This window comes from Trichogramma pretiosum, unplaced genomic scaffold (genome assembly GCF_000599845.2).
Source record: "Trichogramma pretiosum strain Unisexual culture from Peru unplaced genomic scaffold, Tpre_2.0 scaffold2, whole genome shotgun sequence".
Taxonomy (NCBI): domain Eukaryota; kingdom Metazoa; phylum Arthropoda; class Insecta; order Hymenoptera; family Trichogrammatidae; genus Trichogramma; species Trichogramma pretiosum.
This window is the reverse complement of record NW_019641687.1, coordinates 3790073-3811336: the sequence shown is the minus strand read 5'-3', so window position 1 is coordinate 3811336 and position 21264 is coordinate 3790073. Positions and strand designations below refer to the sequence as shown.

General features: G+C 39.4%; 2 protein-coding genes across 23 annotated transcripts in view; both read right to left on the bottom strand.

Annotated features, from left to right (window-relative positions):
• Nucleotides 1–21264, bottom strand: part of LOC106658643 (glutamate-gated chloride channel) — a 124459-nt gene that overhangs the window by 22088 nt on the left and 81107 nt on the right. For 15 of the 22 annotated variants that reach the window (XM_023461342.1, XM_023461338.1, XM_023461341.1 and 12 more), the window contains 3 exons: nt 8986–9156; nt 7861–7949; nt 455–643 (listed from right to left, as the gene is read on the bottom strand). In XM_023461342.1, the coding sequence (XP_023317110.1) occupies nt 455–643; nt 7861–7949; nt 8986–9146 (439 nt within the window). In that variant the 5' untranslated portion in view covers nt 9147–9156. The remainder of the gene's footprint in view (nt 1–454; nt 644–7860; nt 7950–8985; nt 9157–21264) is intronic. The other 7 variants (XM_023461353.1, XM_023461352.1, XM_023461354.1 and 4 more) reach the window with 1 other exon arrangement.
• LOC106658561 (tankyrase-1-like) lies at nt 10698–13364 on the bottom strand. Its single transcript, XM_014380565.1, has 2 exons — nt 11584–13364; nt 10698–11508 (listed from the first exon to the last, which is right to left on the bottom strand). Exons 1-2 carry the CDS (start codon nt 13362–13364, stop codon nt 10698–10700), a joined length of 2592 nt encoding a protein of 863 aa, XP_014236051.1.

Sequence of the window (21264 nt, the reverse complement as noted above, 5' to 3'; positions counted from 1 at the left end):
AATATGATTCTATAATGGAACCATGTACAGGCTTGATAAAACTGGGAGTGAAATTTTCACGAGGAAAAGGTGCAGATCACGATAAGGTCAGGCATCAAGAGTTTGAACAATTAAAAAATTGTAATTCTTTCCATTAAAAGTGGAACATAATCAAATGCTTAAATAAGTTGGTGAGAATAAGGAAACTTTGAAAAATAAATTGCTTAAATTACATTAAAAATATAAGAAAAGAATAATAAGTGATTAAAAGAACATGTTTCCTCATCTATTTGGATACGAACAGTTTAAAAGGGTAAAAAATAATTTACACAGCCAAGAATATACATATCATGTAGTAAAATCAGAAATCAAGAAAGATAGAGTGTAAGAAAAAGAGAGAAATAAAGAGAGAAAGATAGAGAGACAGATTTTGAAACTGATAGAAAGAATTAGAAGGAGGCATGAGAAGACGGACCGCGAAGGTGAGTGCGAAGGTGTTGGTGCGGCGTGTAGTGGTATTTGTACTGGTTCTTGTTCTTATGGAGGAGGCCAATCGAGGCATCGTCGAAATAAACAGGCCCAGCTGAGCGATTATGAGACGCCTCATTTGACGAATCTGAGTCAGAGTCTCCGGGCCAGTGCATGCCGCAGCAGAAATCCGCATCTGCAACATGCCATCACACAACACATACGTCGGCCTCAGCAATCTTTTTTTCTTTTCGTTTAATCGGAGGAACTTTTCATTTGGTTTCGTGTCGTTGAACAGTAAAAAAGAAGAAATTAATAACTAAAAAAATTGAATCGTCTCATTGTTTCGAAGGGGGCACGTATGGGTCTTTTCGGTAAGTTTATAATCGAGTTAAAACGTCAGTAGCTTTATTGTACATTGATGTGATTTTTCTGACGCATGAATTTTGAATTTCATTGGCTGATACGTAATGAATTCAAAATGTCATGCTTTTACAGTTAGATCAAATGAAGATAAAAATAATCTGACTATTACCTATTTTCATCTTTTCTTCGGGTAGGATCTTTCATAATATAAACATATTAATTAATATTTTATAGTAATGCTAAGAGGGTGCCAAAAAGTGAGAATTCATGCAACTACGAAGTAAATACAAATATTAGACTCGATTTAGTTTTTTGGCAGCCCAAAAGATTGACATTCTCAATAAAATTTTACAATTCATGGAATGAATAATACGCACCATAATCTGAGTTTATTTTTAATAACTTACTCGCTTCGAGTTCAAGATAAACATAGAAAATTAGGAAATCTATCTGAATATTTATCTATAAAAATATTTTTAACCGAGCGAGTGCGAAATATCACTAGTTACTTCTTAATTTTAATCGGTTAAAAAATTCAAAACGAACTTAACAATTGTTATTCAGTACAAGCAAATGTTAGATTATTTTTAAGAAAAACAGTACAATGAATAATGAACATTGACACAGTTATATTAACGTAATTTTTTGAAGGAATGAAAAAATTAAGTAAAAGATGCTCTCTAATGGTTATAATCGAAATATACTCATACAGGAAAGAATGATGAAAAATTTTAAAGTTAAAAGAAAATCATGGCTATTACGATATAAGTGCGGGGAAGAGTGTGCAACAAGTCAAAAGTTAAGAAATGAATGAAAAGATGAAGAACAAGATTTTTTATGACAAAAGTGTTTGTGTCTTTTATTTGAGTACATAAATTTTGTCAGTCTTTTTATAGTGTTATTCGGTCATAATTTTGACGAAAGGGATTTCGCCCTTCCATGTGGTTTATAAAATTTTTATATTTGCGTGTACTCGTACATTTTCATGGATGAACATGATTGAAATATTGACTGCTACCTGAAATGTATGAATATTTTTCAGTGATGGTAATGCATGTGAATGTGTAAATGCGTAAGTATAATTTTTTTTTTTCATGTAATTATAGAAAAAGCAAAAGCATATAATATTAAAGTACTCGCGTGAATTGCTTGAAAGGTTCAACTTTTAAGTTTATAACGCTCTGCATTTCTTAGTAAAAACCCTAACTACTTGAAGCTTATGAGCGCGTGATAAATTCAAGCTGCTGCTCTATTATGTATAATCTTGAGTATTTTCTCCAAGAACGATAAATTTAAATATATTTGTTACTGGCCTGCACTTTCTCCGTATAAATATGCGCTGTTGCCGTTGAACAATAAATCTATATATTCCGTGTAAACTATACAGATTGCCAGAACCAACGTATTTTCTCTGCCTTCATAAATTTCAAGTAAGGCACTTCAGTGTACAATGGCATTTATCCAGATTGTCTCTCCTTTTTGCACCTTATCGCATAATCAACCTTTAGGCGAGGTCGATTCTACGAAAGAGCCCTTACACTATTTTACTTTCGCGGCTACACGCAAGATGTTTAGGAATCTCCAAGAGCTAAAACCGTATTTTCCCTTTTTACTTGGTGCACAACCTATTCTTTTCAGAACGCATATTTGATCATGTCTCGTCGAGGGTAAAGAATATGATATTATTTATATATGTAACTAAAAAATATGCCAAGATAACCAAAACACATTGGGTATTTATTATCCTTCTGGAAAACTTGGTATGCGTGTCCACAATATGGTCAGTATGAGAAAAAGAGGATTCGAGACGTGGACGTACAAAAGAACTTATCAGTTCGAGAGCGAAGAAAAATCCATTTGAAGAGAAAAAATTTATTCGCGTATATAAAAAAAAGACAATCATGTGATCCTGAAGGCAAAAAAGCGAAAAGGAGAGATCGAGGTCACGAAAAAGAAGAGGAAAATTGATCCAAAAATTTTTCATCTCAAGGAAACAGACAAATGATCCACGTAATGAATTTTAAACTATTCAATTTTCATATTATGCAACGACGGAAAAGAGCTACGCATCGCGTATACGGAGCAAGCAAGGATATATACGTACGTACATTTACAGACATGGAGAAACCGAATTTTATTCACTTTTCACTCTTGAGATGCTTTTTATTCCGCTCGATTTCTCTTTCATTCTTCTGCTCTTTTTATATTCAAACACATTTCCATCGTCGCTTTGGAGTTCGGGTGATTTTTCACGAGACTTATTCAGCCTGAATGATTGAGAACATCAATCGAAGAAATTGAAAGGTTAAACAGTTCTCTGGTTAATTATTTACATCTATTTTAGCGTGAAATGCAGATATTACGCGAAAAAAAAGTTTCATTCAAGCCCCGCGTGACGTAAATAGCTACATCCATTCTTTGATTAAAATCTTGCATACCTTTTGTATGTAGTGGTACACGTATATAACTTCCCATTTAGGAGGATAGAACTGTCAGTTTCAATGGAAAAACTTGGTACAACACCTCTTCAGAAACAAACTGCAAGAGAGAAAGAGAGGAAGATAGAGATAGATAGAGAGAGAGGAGGAAACACACAGATGTGGCATCGATTTAAAAGTTCTCTTCTCTTTTTTTTTATCTCCAGACGTGTGTGCACTTTGTGTTGGACACAGAACAGAAGAATTACTTTCTGCTTTCGACTTATTGGACAAAACTTTTGACTCGAAGTTTTTATGTCTACTAAACCGCTTATATAAGAATCCAACTTGCTCGAGGCCAAGCACAGGGCTGTTAAACAAAGATTTATGAATGATTACCACCTACTTACACAGAATATTGACGATATTACAGTTTTAAAGTTGAAATTTTGATGAGACGGCGTTGACTAATGCCTTTTTGTTTCGATATTTTTTTCTCAAAATATACGCAGAACTTTCATTTTCGAGCTTAATAACTCCAAGTGAAAAATGTCTCTGACGTCTTTTGTCTTTCGTCCTTTTTAATTTTGGAAAATAAAGATTCATTCGCAGTTCAAGTCTCGGCTTATTAGGAAAATCAGAATTAATTCTGTTCTACTTTTCTTTCACTACGCAACAGAGTTAATTTCAAAAACTGCTCTTTTTCCAGAAGACGGTATTAAAGCAGAGAAAGTGGCCGCTTAAACGGGAGCAATAAGACAGCAATAAGCCAGGCTGCTTACATAATTCCTGCCCCCTAAGTCGGTATGTGTGTAAGTCAAAATAATTCCCCTCGAAACTTCTTGCACTTTTATCCGGAGGAAATAAATAAAAGCGGCAAAGCTGGCAGAATAAGGGAGAGAACGAGAGAGAAAATGTGGTCTTGCGCCCTATAACTTGTTTAAAACGAGACACCCAGCGGAAACTATATACCGAATCACTCTTTGTACTATTCTCCGCTCTATTCCGGCACGTGCGCAAATACACAGAGGAGCGCGGGGGGCGGCGCGCCAACACCTTACACCACAGTGTTAATTGGATTTTCATGCAAATGAGCACCTGTGTGCCAGCCGCGGAAAAGCAGAGAGAGAGAGAGTGAGAGTGGGAGCTTGATGTTGCTTCGCACGCGCCTGTACGATTGCATCCGTATATATAATAAGGCGCTGAAATTGTCTATCTGTATCGAGCACGTGGCACATTCCGTCGCTGTTTATTTTCGCGGTGGAGCCGCAGACGCTTTGCGATTAAATATTAATGGCTAGATTTATAGATTCTCATTCCTCTCGTTACGTGAGATATGATTAAGGGCCGCCGCGACTAAAACGGAATGAAAGTGGAAACGCAATTACTGTATCTCGCGCGAAGCGAAAGAAATATATGCCCCTATGCAAATTCATTGATTTTCGAGGATTTTTCAAGCGACCGATATTTGCATCGCCCTCTCTACGAAACCGGCCGTCTGTGTGCGGGTGCGCAAAACTTTGAGCAACTTTTCAGCATAAATGAGGAAGCTATCGTTTAACTTTACTCGTTTCTAAAAGAAAATATCCAATGTCACTTCTGCTCGGATCCACTTTTCCTTGCCATTTCAGCGGTATCAATCGACTTGAATGAATATCCTATCGTCTTCAAGTCGAGAAATTACATTTCCCACCTAGACTTTCGACATTCTTTTCCCGACGCATCCATTGAGAAAAAGACAGCGAAAGACAGCAAAAAAAAGGAGTTCGACTGGTAAAGTCAGTTTATGTATTCCGCCAACACTCTAAACTTATTATTCGACTTTTTTGCTATCTCACTGAAAGAATAAAAGATTTACGATTTTTAGAACAAAAAAAAAACAGTAACTTGAATTTTTGTATCCCGGGAGTTTTGCGATAGAAAAAATTTATTCTGATTTTAAGGCGGGTTTCCAGTTCGTAGATTCCAAACACTGAAATACTTTTAGACTCGTTTTACAGTGCATATACTTTATAATGTAATCCAATAATAGTTGGAATCTGGCACGCCGTTGATAAGCTGGATTGAATTGAGTAGAAAAGTCGAGATTTGGTCAGACCAAAAAATATAATTTGATATACATAGACGAAGCTCTTGAATTATTTCGAGAATAATGGATTCTTACTAAAGTGAAGCTGCTAAAAATAATTAACTATAAATAAAAAGAAAAATGCCGCTATTTAAATTAAACATTCAAACGTTCGAAATACTTTTTGAATATCGAATGATATACGTACGAATTACTTGGATAATATAAAAGCGAATATTGAAAAAATATTTGTGAACCGTGCTAAATTTCAATCGTTCAATTGCACCCGGCTTACGGATTTGTATTTTGAGGAAAATATTAATAATAATACAAATAAAAAAATAACAAGACGACAAACAGCGGATATAAATTCACTTTCTCGTTCGGGCCGAGCGATTCGATTTCACAAAATCCTGTATATCCGTGATTTCGCGAATGAAGGCAGAGAGGGATTTAAAACGAAACTTCCGTACGAATATGCCAGTATGAGAGCACCTCGGTGAATGAAGAGAAAACAAAAGTTCATACTGAAAGATAATAGTTGATCGAGGGCATCGGCGATTCGACGCTAGTTTTATATACATGAATATCGAGCGTATATATACGCGAGCACGAAATAAAAAGAAAAAAAAGGAGGACGATTCAATGGCAGAGGCGAGCGTGAGTGTATGTGTGTGCTCGGGCGGGTATGCGTGTGTAGTGTGTACGTGCGCGGCTTGACATTCTCTTGGCTCGCTCGAGGGATTTCGCTGCGCTCGTACAGTTATATGCCGTGTCAGTTTCATTAACGCGAGTGCTTTTGGTTTTGCTAATTTTTGTATGCACGAAACTCACCCGGCGACTGCAGCGGACCATTGCCAAAATAATGGCAAAGACAAAGAAAGTCATGCCACGCATATACATGCTTACACACACATAGAGAGAGCTCAGAGAAACACACGAACACCCACGTTATACGTACTGGCTACAAGATTCGAGGCTAATAGTTTGCAATCGGGACGTTTTTTCGTCGCTTCGTTTTCGCTTAAAAAATTGATGCCCGAAATCGATCTGTATCGCGAGTAGGACGGCGCGCCACGTTTTAGTATTATTGGCTTTCGGCGTACATTCGCAGCTCGTTTAACCCACACGCGATCATCGCGGATTTATCCGAGCGGTTCTCTCTCTCTCTCTCTCTCTCTCTCTCTCGGGTCTCAGATTATTTTTCATCTCTCTCTTGAACGTTAAATTCCCTACGTCCATGTATATAGAGGAGGGAAAAAGTTATGCTGTCGCGACGTTCCGCAACTCGATATATTCCTCCTCTACTGCGAGCGCAAAGAGCTCGCGCGACAAGAAAACTCAATTTAAAATCGGCGTGTAAGCAATAAGTTATAACCTCCGCGCAATGTACATACGCGCGTGTGTGCCGAGCAGCATAGATCATTTCGCGTATACACGCGGAACGTGACATATATTGAAATCGTATCTCGTACAATATATACGCGGCATCTCTCGCGATGTATACTTTTTAGATGTATCCGATTACGTAAATATATTCTCTTCTTCTCGCGACGTCGAAGAGCGATGGATACTTTTATTTTATCGTTGCAATTCATACAGCAATTCACCAGCTCGAGGTCTGCGCGTGTACCTCGTGCGTGCTGAAAATCAGACTATCGTCGCGATTTGCGTGAAATATACATCGTTGAACGATTTTTTTGTGTGGTATTTATCGGCGAGGAGAACAGCATTCCGTTGCGTCAGTTGCATATGAAACACGCGAGACGTCGCGCGTATCGGGTTTCTCAAAATTAAAAAGTGCCCTCCAGCTCATTCGACGCGTATGGCAATGGATGTATAGCAATTGAAATTCTCTCTCGTAAACTGCGTACGTAACAACGGCGAGGCAGATATATTAAAATGTAACTTGTTATATATATATAGCGATACAAAAACATGACGAGCTTGAAAAAATGCGCCAGGCATGAACGAGAGGCACGAGAGAATCTGTTCAAGCTCGAAATGAGAAAATCTAATCGTGGGCAGCCACCAATCAAATTGCCGTGTCAATCTCTGCATATTACGTATTGTACTAAGAAAAAGATGCGAATATATAAAGGCAACGCAATTCAATATGTAGAAGATAAAAAGATGTGTATTATAGAACGAGGTTGCTTTTGCTGCTTTTTGTTGATGTTGTTGTTAATAAAATTGAACTATTGCCGTAACGGATACATATGAGCTCTAGAGGTGGCGGATCAAAAGTACCCTTTCGACGGGGAGTGAGCAGTGAGCTGTGGTTGTGTGGTGCTGTTTTGTGATGTTCGTAGTGGTTATTATAATCATGATGGTGCCGATGGCGGTGATGATCGCGACTGTCTTGGTCGTGCTCGTTATCGGTTAACTCGTGGTGCCTAGTCTCGTAGTGAGCGTCTGGTTGCGGTTGTTGCTGTTGGCGCGACGACGACGGAGACGACGACTGCCGCGCGCCAGCAACAACCCCAGGTGCGGACGCGAGTTCAAGGTCGGGGGTGTTGTAGTCGTCTAATTGGCGTGTCGAGGGTGGGGGCCTCAGTGTACCTTGGACCGGCGGCAGCAGGCGCTTGTCGTAGCGGGTCGCCAGCAGCAGATTGTCCAGTATTTCCTTATCCGACTTGCCCTCCTCGAAACTGCGAAGAACACAGAATTTCACACATCACCTTGAGGAGAAAGTATACACTTTTCGCAAACTCGACACGCGAGGGTCTTTCTCGTTTTTTTCTTTTGCTTGTATTCGTTTCCGGTTGTCGTATCTCGGATCGAAATCCCGAGAATCTCGAGTGCAACTGTGAACCGACAAACAGCTCGACGCTCCGTGTATTTGACTTTAATGCAACTAGTTGCAGAGCGACGAGTACACGAGTGCGCGACGCTAAACAAACGTTCTAGTTTCGTCGGGACTTTACACACGTCAAAAGCTCCTTGAGCTTCGCGCGAATTCGCACAATATGGCAAAGTTCGGTGAGACGCGCGCGGGCAGATCCACGCAAACCCAGCGTTTATATTCGCGACGAACTCGACAAGTCACTCGCACACAGCTGCACTTTATGAAGGCTCGGGTGTGTGTATCAGAGCCGTTGTCTCGTTTCGCGCAAATAGACTTATTCGCGTATCTGTTTTGTAATGAGCCAATATAGCTCGCGCGAAAAGTTTTCTCCAACGGGCCGAGACTTTGACGGCACAAGTCAGAGGGATCTCTGTAGACGAGCATTGAATAACTCAAGCCCGGAGGCTGTTTAGCTTTTCGAGCCGCCCGACTGATTCTTATCAGCATTTTTTGTCTGTTCTTGCGCTTCGACTTGAAAAGTAAGAACTGAATCCGTTTAGCATGATAAAACGGCCGGCTCATTCGGAATTCAGCAAATATTGAAGCTCGTTTGCGGCAACAATGAATTTTTTTCTTATATAGATTCTCAAGATAAATTGATCTAATAAAGAAGTTGAAAATTTCCTTCTTACAATCTTACAAGAACGGCGTGCGGCCAAAAAAAAAAAATGATGAAAATTCGCGACTCGTTAATCGTTACGTATGTAAGCCAAAAAAACTTTTTCGCTTTACTGCTCCGCGCATGGATGATTTTAAAATTTTCGATAAAATCGAGTTATCCGGCATTGAAAGAAGAATTGATATGCAAAGAGTGTAAATACAGGGAGAGAAATACGTACATGTCCTCGGCACTGACGAAGTTAGCTAAAGTGACGGCTACGGTGAGAATGCAAAATACGGTGACTAGGTAGGAGCTTGCGTGGGAGGCGACAGACAGCGAAAGAATAGGTGAGAGGCGGCTGCCACCACCCACACGCCGCCCAAGCGCCGCCCAACCCATTCTATGTCATCTGCAAAAAACAAATAAGCAACAACATGCGTTAAACTTTTACCTTCTTGCGTTACATATGTTAAATTTTGAGGTTTTTTTTTCAATGGAATTTATCATATTAATTTGAAGGGATCGCCGATCTGTTCTTCAAAGTTTTACAGCTATTTAAACTTGCTCGTCGACGAGCACACTTTATCATCGCTGGACAGGCAGTCAAGAATTTTCTTGCAAAAAATTATTCGTCGGATGCATTCGTGGCTTACATATAACTACATCGTAGATCGCAGAAATGCAAATGAATCAAGTAAGGAACTTTTATGTCTCTGAGGAGAGTGAAGAGTTAGACAAGTCCAAAACTTATTCAGAGCATCAGAGTTTTGATGAAATAAGTTGGGCGAGAAACGTTCCTGTCACACTTGAACCGGTGACACATTTTGCTCATCGATTTGACAGAAGTTCGAAAAGAATTCAGAAAAAAACACGTAAATTGCTTGAATAACATTAGTCTAGTAAAATAAAATGTTAAGCTTCAGATTTTGGCGGTCGAGTAGATTAAAAGTAATAAAAATCAAATTCGACAGTACGAGGATTTTCCTTCGAAAATGTTCGAGCGTAAACAAAATCCAGAAAAGCTTCCGAAGTAATGAAAGTTCCAAGACTCTGTAAAAGCATCGGAAAAGTGCAGCGATAGCAAGGCATTACATGTCACCTCGCGGTGGAAGATTTCAACGTCGTAAGGAAGGTAGAGTGTTCGAGGCATGTAGGGCTCGGGTTCGTGGTTCGCTGCCGCGTACAACGCAATTACATGCTTGCACACTGGCAGTGCTTGCGGCGAATCAGGCCTGTCGAGTCGCCTGAAATTTTCGCCTTTGAATTAAAACTTGCTCGGAATTACTTGTAATCAATGTCTTGCGCAAGATTCTCTATTAAAATGTTTTTATTGTCTCGACTATTTGAGAGCTTGAAGCCTCGTGTGACCACACTGTCACGCACATACATCGATTATTGTACTGACAATTCAATTCAATACGACCCAAGAAAAATTGATGTTAAAAAAACATGAGACTTTTATATTTTTACAGTTCAATAATTCTTATTTTCAATTGTAGAGTTTTGATTGCACTAAAATGTCGTTAAAAGTTGAAAAAATTAGTTATAAAAAAATTAATTTTTTTGTACAACAAATTTCCCATCAGTTTTGAATTCGTAAAGACCTCGAAAAAATGTAAAATCATGATGTAAATGTATCAACTTTCAGGCGACAATGTTCGTTACTGCGCACATTGACAGACTCATATTCATTGTACAAACTCATGAATCGCAGATTAGAATGTAAACCAGATGTGAGCTTTAATATCATATGAAAATTGACCCAGTGACTTGATGACTTGTGATTGACTTTTATAGGTTTTTTTAATAAAATTTTTACTTCAGAATAAGCGGCAACATTTTTTTTATTGTTTTTTGTGCACGTAAATGTTCAAAGAAAAGTATGTTTCGTGCGTGTACTGCACCAAAAAAATTATAATATCTTTATACCGAATTGTTATACTGAACTGTTTATTGGAGATGTTTCTCATATTCTTTTATAAGATCCGCCACCTCTTGGGCTCCGTAGCAAGTCAGAGTGTAGAGCGACATGTTCCAATTTAACATAATCTTTATTGCTTTGTCTATAAACTCGCTGTCAGTATACCAACGTTCATCCCTTTTCGTACGATTCTCGAATAATCCGAGCATGGTTAACGATTTCATGATCGTCAGTGCGTCTCTTGGTTTCAGTATGTATCCTGCTTTGCAAAGACGTTCGAGGACGCACGTCATGTCAAACACTAGTCTTATCTTGAGATCTTTCTTGAGACAATCGACCATGGCCTGGTATTGAGGCCCCTTGCTCATATGTTCTCTTATCATTTCCTGAACTTTGCGACCCCGGGGAACGCCCACGGCGAAGTAGCTCTCGTCGGGAAAAGTGAAGCTGGACAGATCAGCACCATGCTCCAAGAGTTCTTTGACAGTATTTTCCAAGAGACTCGCCACGGCCCATTGCAGAGGTGTCCGATCCAACTTGTCCCGGGCGTTGACATTTACCGGCATTTCGAGTTCTTTGCAGGTCCTTAAAAACATCGTCATCGCATTATCGAATCTGTCGTTCCGGCAAATAAGGTGCATAGGAGTGTCTTTTTTCGCATTGGATTTAGTCGGATTGGCGCCATTTCTTAGCAGCAATTCGATCACCTTCTTGGAGGCGCGAGCTGCAGCCAATCGCAGAGGTGTCCGGCCACACTCGTCAAGGTGATTTACCTTTACCGTCTGTTTCAATTCACGGTTGACTTCGAAGAACATCTCCACTAAGTCATCTTGTTTTTCTCTCCCGCAAATAATATGTAGAGGTGTCAATTTTTTTGAATTGCCCAAGTTCGGATCGGCGCCTTTTCTCAGCAACAATTCAACTTTCTTTTTATTTCCGTTGCACAAAGCCAAGTGCAATGGAGTATTACCCCACTTGTCTGGGGCATCAACTTCGACCGGTTTTTTTTGTTTCGCGGTAGTGTCAATAAAGCTCTCTAAAAATTGCTCGTCAATGTGGTTTACCTGGCAAATTACATGCAGAGGTTTCAATCCATTGCCGTTGGCTAAATTTGGATCAGCATTTCTACTAAGCAACGTTTTAACAACCGTTTCTTTTTTTCCGTGGCCCAGAGCCAAGTGCAATGGCGTGTTATTCCACTTGTCCCGGGCATCAATTAGCACTTGATGATGCTTTTCGTCGATGATCTCAAAATATAACTTAACAAAGTCATCGTCGTAGCTTTTCTTGCAAACGATGTGCAGAGAGGTCGAACCTTCGTTGTTAGCTAAACACGGATTGGCGCCTTTTCTCAGCAACCATTCAGCTTCCTCCTTTTTGCCGTTCTCCAGAGCCAAGTGCAACGGCGTGTCACCCGACTTGTTCTGGGCGTCGAGCTGCACTTTTTGAGGTTGATTTTTGTTAATCTCGAAAAATAACGCCAAAAATTTCACGTCAAGTTTTCCATTGCAAATGAAGTGCAGAGGAGTCCATCCGTCCACATTGGCCAACGTTGGATTGGCTCCGCTTCTCAGCAGCAATTCAGCCTTCGCCTTTCTGTCTTTGCTCAGAACCAGGTGCAACGCTGTGTTACACTCGTTGTCGGACTCGTCGATCTGCACCGTCTTTTCCATCTCGTCGCAGATGCAAAAGAATCTTTTAATCAAGTAAACGTCGTCGTCGTCGAAGTTGCAAAGAATGTGCAGAGGCGTCGATCCCGCGTTATTGGCGGCATTCAGATTCGCGTTTCTTCTCAGCAGCGAGTCGGTCACCGTGATGCGTCCTTCGCCCACGGCCAAGTGTAGCGGGGTGTTGCCCGACTTGTCCCGAGCGTTGATCTTCACCACCTGCTGGAGCTCGGCGTTGATCTTGAAGAATTGCTGCACGAATCCAGCGTCGTAGCCTTTCTTGAAAATAATGTGGAGAGGAGTGTCTCCAAAATAATTGCTTAAATTTGGCTTTGCGCCATTTCTCAGCAATAAGTCGGCAATCATCCTGTGGCCGTAGTGCAGAGCGAAGTGCAGCGGCGTGTCACCTGTTATCGGCGAGATGCAATTGGGATTCCGCTTGAGTTCGAGGTATTTCTCGACTGCCTCGAGACAGCCATATTTGCAGGCCAGATGAAAATGTGTCAATCCATCTACGTCGGCGTAATCTACGTGAAATCTGTCGTATATTTTAAAAAGCTTGCCCATCACGCGATTTTTAGCCTTTGATTCATCCATGTATGCAGCTGCGACATGCACCGGTGTGACGCGTTTTTTCGATGGCTGGCCATCATCATCTCTAACGTCGAGCTTGTCAGTGTAGTTGGCTTCGATCAAAAAATCGATGAGTCTCTCTGTTGTTGTCTCGTTGTCGTCGGACTTCATAGACTCCATGAGAAGCCACTCGATCTCTTCGGGCTGCAAAAAAAGCTGTAGATCTTTTGGGTGTTGGCCCTTCCAGTTGTTGATTATAGAATAAATTTCACTGAAAAATTTTTCATCTTTGATATTCCAGTCCTTATTTTCACGCAAAGCCTTTAATTTTAATAAGCTGTCATAGTTAAGATTATCCACTCGTTGTATATAATAGCTGTCGGAATAGCGCCTGACATATTCGCCTTTCTTATAGTAATGAAATTTTCCAGTGGAATTGCGTTTGGACTTGTACATCGTGGACTTGGACACAATCTCTTATAATTTAAGATATACTTTTTTTCCACAAAAATTACTTGTTGCGGTCAATGCGATCTTCCTCTATTTTATACGCTGCGGCGTACTGACTATTTGTATCACTACAATCTAAATTCTATATTCTATATATCCATATTCTATATAGAAAGTAACAAACACTTGGACGAAGCTATAAGAGATCAGACTAGGATGATCTATATTTGTGTCGTGTAGATCAACCAAGCACAATTGATAGAATTCCAGAATGTTCCACGAGGCTCTCGAAAAACCGGTAAATTGACGCGTGCGCAATGACGCCTTTCTTAGAGTGGTCGATTTTAAGTCAAACTCAAAATGTTTGCCAATTCATTATCAAAGAGCTGTCTCCTATAAATATTCTACTCTGTTAACTGTTTTTCGTCGGTGATTTTGTCCTTTATCACCCGTATCCATTTAATATTGAATTTTTCGGACACTATTTCGTGTCACTTTTTGTGAGAAATCGTTTGACCGCATCAGAATTCTCGAATCTTTTATATATTTTAAATGAGAACGATAGGTCGTTTTCGTGGGTCTCTGAATCCACGATTCTCCTGTATATATAGTGAGATAAAATGTATAAGTCTTTTATTTTTCTTGCTCAAATTGCGTTAATTATGCGCCTTCGACCTTGGATCGTTTTGGGCCGAAACGAACTAATACAAGCCTCGAGCGGCATTAGAGTCGATATATATACGGTTGTGCTCTCGGTTGCACGACACAGTAGGCAGCCGAGTGCGGCGGAGAAAAAGCTGCATCTTTGCTCGGCGCAGCGGTCTCTTAAACGGCTAAGAGATCCCCGCAACACAATCGGGCGCAATTGCTGAGACTCGCGCGATTACGAGTGGCTGCTTCCTGCGGCTGTGCACGGAGGCTTTGCGTCGAGGGCTCAAATCGCTCGGAAAACCGCGAGAACGCTGGAATTTTAATGCAGCTGCGCGAATGCAAGGCATTACGAGTTACGCGGCTTCGAGTATCGGCGCTCACGGCTCTGCTATTGAAATCATATGTTTATTTTCCGCAACACGACTTGTTCGCAATGTGCATGCGCGAGACAGTGTTTCATCGATAAAATTACAGAACTACGAAAAGGCTGTAAAAAAGTTCTCGAAGCGCAATCGTTCTCGCGAGATTCGGTCGATAAAACTCAAACTCGTTTCGAAAAGTAGTTCGAGAGCTGTACACGCAGTAGCAGTGTATGTGCGCAGCTCTCACAATGCAGACTAGAAGTTCGCAAGAACACGCCTTGTATATGCACCGCAACTCGTTCTCTTTGACACTATACACGCGTCTTCGCGAGCGAAGCTTCAGTTACTTATTAGATTCTCTTCCGGAGTTTGCGAAGCTCGAGGGCGCGCAGTTCTCGCAGCGCTGCACGAGTCACACGCAGTCTGCGCTGTAAAGCGCAAAGAGCGCAAAGAGCGCACGGGAACAGCGCAAGGCAGCAAATCGTGGCTGCACACATGGCTTTAGGCTCTTTTATAACGTATGTGCATGATGCTCGTCAGCTGTAATGCCTGGTGTGCGATGCGCATAACACGAGGCTGCCGGTTGGAAGCAGGGGCCCCAGTCTGCGGTTGGCGTACAAACCTGCTCTCGCTCTTTTTCTTTATCTTGCGAGCTGCGCTCGCATACGCACGCCATTCATAAGTTTCACGGCAATTCACCGTTGTCTACTGAGCAATTATGTATTTATTATAAATTTAGCATGTTGTCAGGTAGGCTGCGAGATATGAAGAGCCTTCGAGTTCTTTTTCCAAAAGTATCTGCCGTACTGTGATGCTGCATCAACTTTGTATGACATATATTTACCCCCTTTTTACTTTCATGTTTATTATTTGCTTATCTGTCGTTAACGAGAGTACGAAAATATACAAAAAAATAATATTTAATGTTAATACATTTCAGAGTTTATTTGTCCATAAGTATTTTCAATCATTAAAGCTAACATCTACCACTAGATGGCGAGTACATTTATTTGTAAATCTGCAAGTAGAAAAGTGCAAATAATTGTATAAGTCATAGCACGATTAACGATTTTATATGATCAGAGAAAGTAAATCACAATAAAGGCGGTGCCAAAGTCAAAATTTATTAAAATATGCGGTGAGTGGAAGTGCACAATCACGCACTTCCCGTCACCTAGTCGACGTTTCGCCGACCACTTTGTCGACCTCTTCAGGACTGATGTGTTTCTAACTACAGCTTATTATGCGTACAGGCAGTTACAGAAATGTCAATTATAATAATAAGCAACAAATGGTAAACAATGCACACTGAGGCGTCGAATGTGGTATAAAATAAGTTCGTTAACATCACTTAATATATTTTAAAATGTTAAAATAAAGATTGTTTAAATCTTTTTTATTAAGTGCGTTGCACGTGTCGTTTTATTTCACTGATATCTACCTAAAAGGCGTAACGATTTTATTATGATTTCATATTGAAGAATAGTTTTATTGAAATTTTATTAAATTCAAATTAGCGAATTAGATTGAATGGATTTACAACATTTCAAATGTGTAAATGTAGTAAGAGCTACACGAAGAATATTGCAAGGATGGAGGAAGTTTTTTTTCATATTCAACATCAACTTTATATTATATTTCTTGCATCGTACCATATTTCTTGTGTTGACTTTTAAATTTCTAAAAAAGCAGATACATTTGAAGCATCTTTATGTAAGAAACCGTCGACTCGACAGTCGCGTCGTCAGCGCAGGCTACCTCCGAGTTCAGAGAGGAGCCTGCCTTTTTTCATATGTACGCAACACATAATATTTTTGTACAAATATGCCAAACTAAGTACCAATAAACTCTCTTTGTTTTGTATCGTTCAGCTATACACTTCATGTGTGGCGATCAGCTCATCACTTGTTGTCAACCAGTAATTCAAATAAGTACGTTAAAATTTTTAATATCCCGACTGATTATTACTTTTGGCGTCAAGTAGAGTGTTTGACTTAGGGGACGTCGGCTGCAATTATAGCCGATAACAATATATTTTTTAACAAATATAATTCGAAGTTTTTTTCTTACTTTTTGAGCTTGTTCTCAACAACTTGATTAAATATATCAATGCAAATGATTATAATAATAATCATAAAATATGATTGTAACTAATTGTAAAATGAATTTTTTTGGTATTGAAGAATATTTTGAATGATTAATTAGTAAAAACAATCATACACGATTATTTAATTTAACTTGTATTTTCATTTTGAATCTACAATTGTTTTATGTTCCGTTAAATTCATTAGAAATTTAACCCTAATTCTAATTACTTTTATACTACCGTTAGAATTGCAACAACAGTTACAATGATTCAAGAATAATTAAATTTTCAATTGTTTCAAACTTGAGCGCACTGTGCATTACTTGATTATTCTAAAAGAAATTTGATTAATGCTTGTGAAGCAAATAATGTATGACTGTTAGCAAATTGTATTACTAAAATTGAAATCCATAATCCAGAAGGAAAAGATGAGAGAAATAATTCCATTAAAATCAAAGAGAAGATAGGAACAATAGCAGCGGTATATATTTCAACCCAAATCGAAGTACACAAAAACATACATGTAAGCCGATACAGCTCGAAAGAGCTTGGAAACTTTTGAGCTTTTAAAAGAAAAAAAATCGTTACTTGACTTTGTAGACTCATTATCAGCGCGTATCCGATAAAAAAGCGTGTCTTTTAGACTAGCTTCCGGGTTACACTTTTAACAGGCATCTCTCAATGTTCACTTACTCCCTGCGGCCATGAATTTACACGGTCTAAATGCCACGTATAGTTGCTAGCTTCTAAGAGTCAATTAATCAGTTTTTATCACCCATCGACAACCAATAGTTGGTGCGCAGCGGTTTAATTACTTCATCGTTTACTTGAAAGAATTTTTTCTTTTGTGTAAACTGTGTTTTTAATCAAATTATGATTCATATTTATTATTTATTCATAATTTGAATGAATAAATAATAAATTTGAGTAAAAAGATAATAATGTGACCAAAAAGCTCCCTTTCGAAAGTTTCAGTAATACCTTTTAAATTATAGCAATTTTAACTCTACTAATTCTAAATTCTTTAATCGAAATAAGCATCATTGAAACATTTTCCTCACACCATTATAAATTATACGTACTTGAATGTGCATGATGTAAATACATTGAATAATTGAAAAGTTTGCTCAGCATCTGACAAGGACGGGATGTGCCAACGTGTATTTACACGATGACATCAAAGCTGTTGACTTTGTAGCCCTAAACAAGCATTCAGTCACATCGGCTCGACACACAAATCTACAAACATGCATATAGCATCTAAAGCCAGTTGTATACCGTACGTATGCAGATATAGAACCAAAGTGACATTGTGCGCTCATAGTATAGTAGTGATCCGTTATGGCGCAGTCTCGTACATTACGCCGTGTACGAATGATGGTTTCTTCCTGTCGACTTGAGAGATGAACTATAAACTTGGCTTCATCCCTGTATTTATGCTTTGAACTCCGAGTTTGTGGATTAATGATCTTATCGTGCGGCAAAAATACCCGCGAGACTGCGATACTTTTTGCTTGATGGACCGAGGTAAGAAAAAAGCTCGTTAATTACATTGATACAAGCAAGACGTTCTATAGCCAAAGGATATTCTTTATAAAAGCTGCAGAGCTTAATCACGTCTTTAACGCGACTTGCTCTTTTATGAGAACGCACGTAATTACAAATCTTAAATTTTTAGCGGGGCATATTGCTATTGACCTGGTAACATAATTTAATTTTTCTCTATTCTTTTTAATGATCTCGTGATTTTCCAAACCTTATTAAAGGAAGGGTTGGCTGTAAGGCTTCTTAGCAACTGATTCCGAGGTGTATGCCATTTAGACAAATAGTATTAGTTGTGGGTCATTTCCAAAATCCGGTGGATTCTTTCGAAAGTTTAAACTCGGACTCGTGGTGACACACACAGGGCATACATACAGGGCAAGAGGCAGAATGCAGCTTGTTAGACGGCGGTTCGCCACGGCATTCGCGCGCCGTACAAGTTTCTTTGGCGGATTTCGAAACTATTTATCGAAATCGCTTCTGTCGTCAGCCCTGTATCCATTACAGAATGGAAAAATAAATCCCACGGAGCTTTTGGTAAAAAACCTCACGTAATGCCGAGCTCGTTTATACCGAAACCACGAAAAAAAGCAGCAGCACAACGCGTTTACGAAAAAAAATTCCACCTGAAAAAACGTCTAAGCAATTACATATGCGTTATGCGCTCGCACACACATACTCGCGCACACAAAATGCTGAAGAAATTGCGCCCTTTAACCTTTTAGCCGTTATAGTCCTCATACGGCGGCGCTCGCACACGCGTGTGTGACGTATAACGCGCACGGACGTAAACTTTAGGGGAAGATTTATGATCCAATGTTTCGAGCGCTACATTTGCGACACGTGCTGCTGCAGCGCCGCAAATATAATCCAATTTTTTTACACTCAAAGTTACACCTCGCGTCATTATTTATTAACCGGATATTTTTTCATATCACGTAATAAAGTCGCGCTTTATTTATTTTATTGTCGGGAAATTACTCTAGTTGCCGTCGCGAGTCTCCAACGAGTGACCGTTCCATTATTATCGTATTGAATGTCCAGTGAAGAAACCGCAGCGTGGCAACTGAAAATCCGACGCGCGTGGAGTACGGCGATAAAGCAGCCAACGCATCGCACCAGTGATCATTCCGAGTACAATTGCCAGAGCTAATTATTCGGGATCGCGCAACGCACAATATCCAGCGTGAATGTATATAAATAATAAAATGAGCGAAGCACATCCAACTGCTCGCTCCGCTTATCTTTTTCAACGAGTGTAAATATCATAAATCGCATGTTTCGACGGGATAATTCTACATTTTTGCATATGTAATATATAATAACTGATGCGCGAATCTCTATATACGCTATTTCTTCTCTCGATGTTACGTATATAACGTGTACCTGCGCCAAGCGCCTGCGAACAGGTGAGCGGTGATCAATAAGTGCCCGGGCCATTGCTGCTACTGCGTCACACTGCTATACGCTCCGCGCGACTGCATTTATACAAAACGTATGAGGATTTTTCGTTTTCACTTTTTCGAATTAACTTTTCCCTGGCAAAATAAACATCGATGCTCGCGTCAGTAAATAATTGAAATAAATGAATATCGGAAAACTCAATAAAATAAACATGACCAAATTAGTAAAGCCGGTGCTGCAATTTATCTTTTGACATCTGTGTACTTTTAAATAAAAGGCTTTATCCGATTTCATGTATCATATTTCATAATTTACATTTTCATTAACAACCTTAATGCCATTGATTCAAAACATATATTTGTTAAAATAATATTATGATGAATGTTGATACAAATATCGTTAAAATGTTGGAAAAATGAGGTTTATCAACGCATTCATAAAACAAGTCAAAATAAAAAATCAGAATATGTAAGTAAATATAAACAGGAATAGAATCAAGGTCTAACTGCTAATCTTGTGTCTGAAACCTCTCTCTACTTGAAAATCTTGGTAAAAGTTTAAAAGTTAAATATTCACGTAACATTCTCTCCTCGCTTGTTTTTTTATGTAGAATAACTTTTTACTTCCATTTTTTTTTTTTATGTCAAAGAGAAGATTTCTTTCACCGATAACGTTTCGATCAGTATTGTCTAGGTCAGTCATTCAATCAATCCTGGAAATTCATTTCACTTTGACGTATTTCAGCTTCGTCCCGGAGGATATATCTTGTACAACTGTTTTGCTATTTGAACTATATGTATATGTAGATCGAATCAAATCTCATTCCTCTTTCCGAAGATCAACGGCTACTTGGTTAATCAGATTTTTATTGTTTTTTCGAAACCGTTTTATTGTGTTTTATATTATCGAATATTGTAAAATTTTCATCAGTAAATTTTTGTCGAAAAATTAAATACCTCAAAAGACCCTTTAGATCAAATGAACTGAAAAAGAGCATTCAAAAATAAAAAGCACAATCTATTATAGCGACAAGCGGGCGAATATTAATAATTTTCGCAATAAAAATGAAAAGCGCCAACAAATTTATTGAATGCCGTGCGAAGTGAAGAATTTAAGCTATAGAATGGTCTGCTCTTGCGTGTGTACATATAGTTGGGAACGCGTCGCCGAGCATGAAAAGCTTAAGCAGCTCTATGCGCCGGGCGCGTACTTTTTTGCGCCCTTTCAAAGGCGTAAGCAGCCGCGAAAGCGAGTCGAGGTGCTAAAAGAAATTCCCAAGCTCGCTCATGGATATCACAACTTGATTTCGCGCGCCGTCGGCGACACAAAGAGTCGAGCTCGTGTATGAATTCGTTGCGCGCCCCCCGCCTCCACCTCCGACAGCAGCAGCAGTAGCAGCAGTAGCACGAGCCGTCGCTGCAATATGCCGCCAAGCGCATTTTGCCGCCTGATCCGGGTGCATATACACATTTGCTTGTACACGGGTATATATGCATATATGTGTTAAGCTCGCGCGAGCGCATACAATCGCATGTGTTAAAGCTTCGAAACAAAGAAGCCAGAAGGTGCTTTGTGTGGGTGGGTGTTTTTTTTTCTCCCTTTGTTTTGCAAACCCGTGTCTCGGTCAGAATTTTTTCTTCTCTCGCCTCTATAACTATGGCTACTGTTGTTCTCTACCAGCACCTGTATTCGAGTTGTTATTGTGCGCGCTTGACTGTATACGTATGCAGATATTGTCACGCGTGCGCAACGCAAAAAACTGCAATTTTTTTCTCTGCGTTCTTCATTGGTTATCCGTACTTCCTTGAAATACCCATTGACAAATATGCAGATTTTTTCGTTGTCAACACTCTGCCCTAAA

Bases quoted from the DNA above. Each gene is read 5' to 3' on its own strand.
- LOC106658561 (XM_014380565.1), bottom strand. From the start codon at position 13,364: ATGTACAAGTCCAAACGCAATTCCACTGGAAAATTTCATTACTATAAG. The intron at 11,509-11,583 runs GTTGCTGAGAAA...TATTTGCGGGAG, and splicing joins AATAAAAAGAAAGTTGAATT to AGAAAAACAAGATGACTTAG.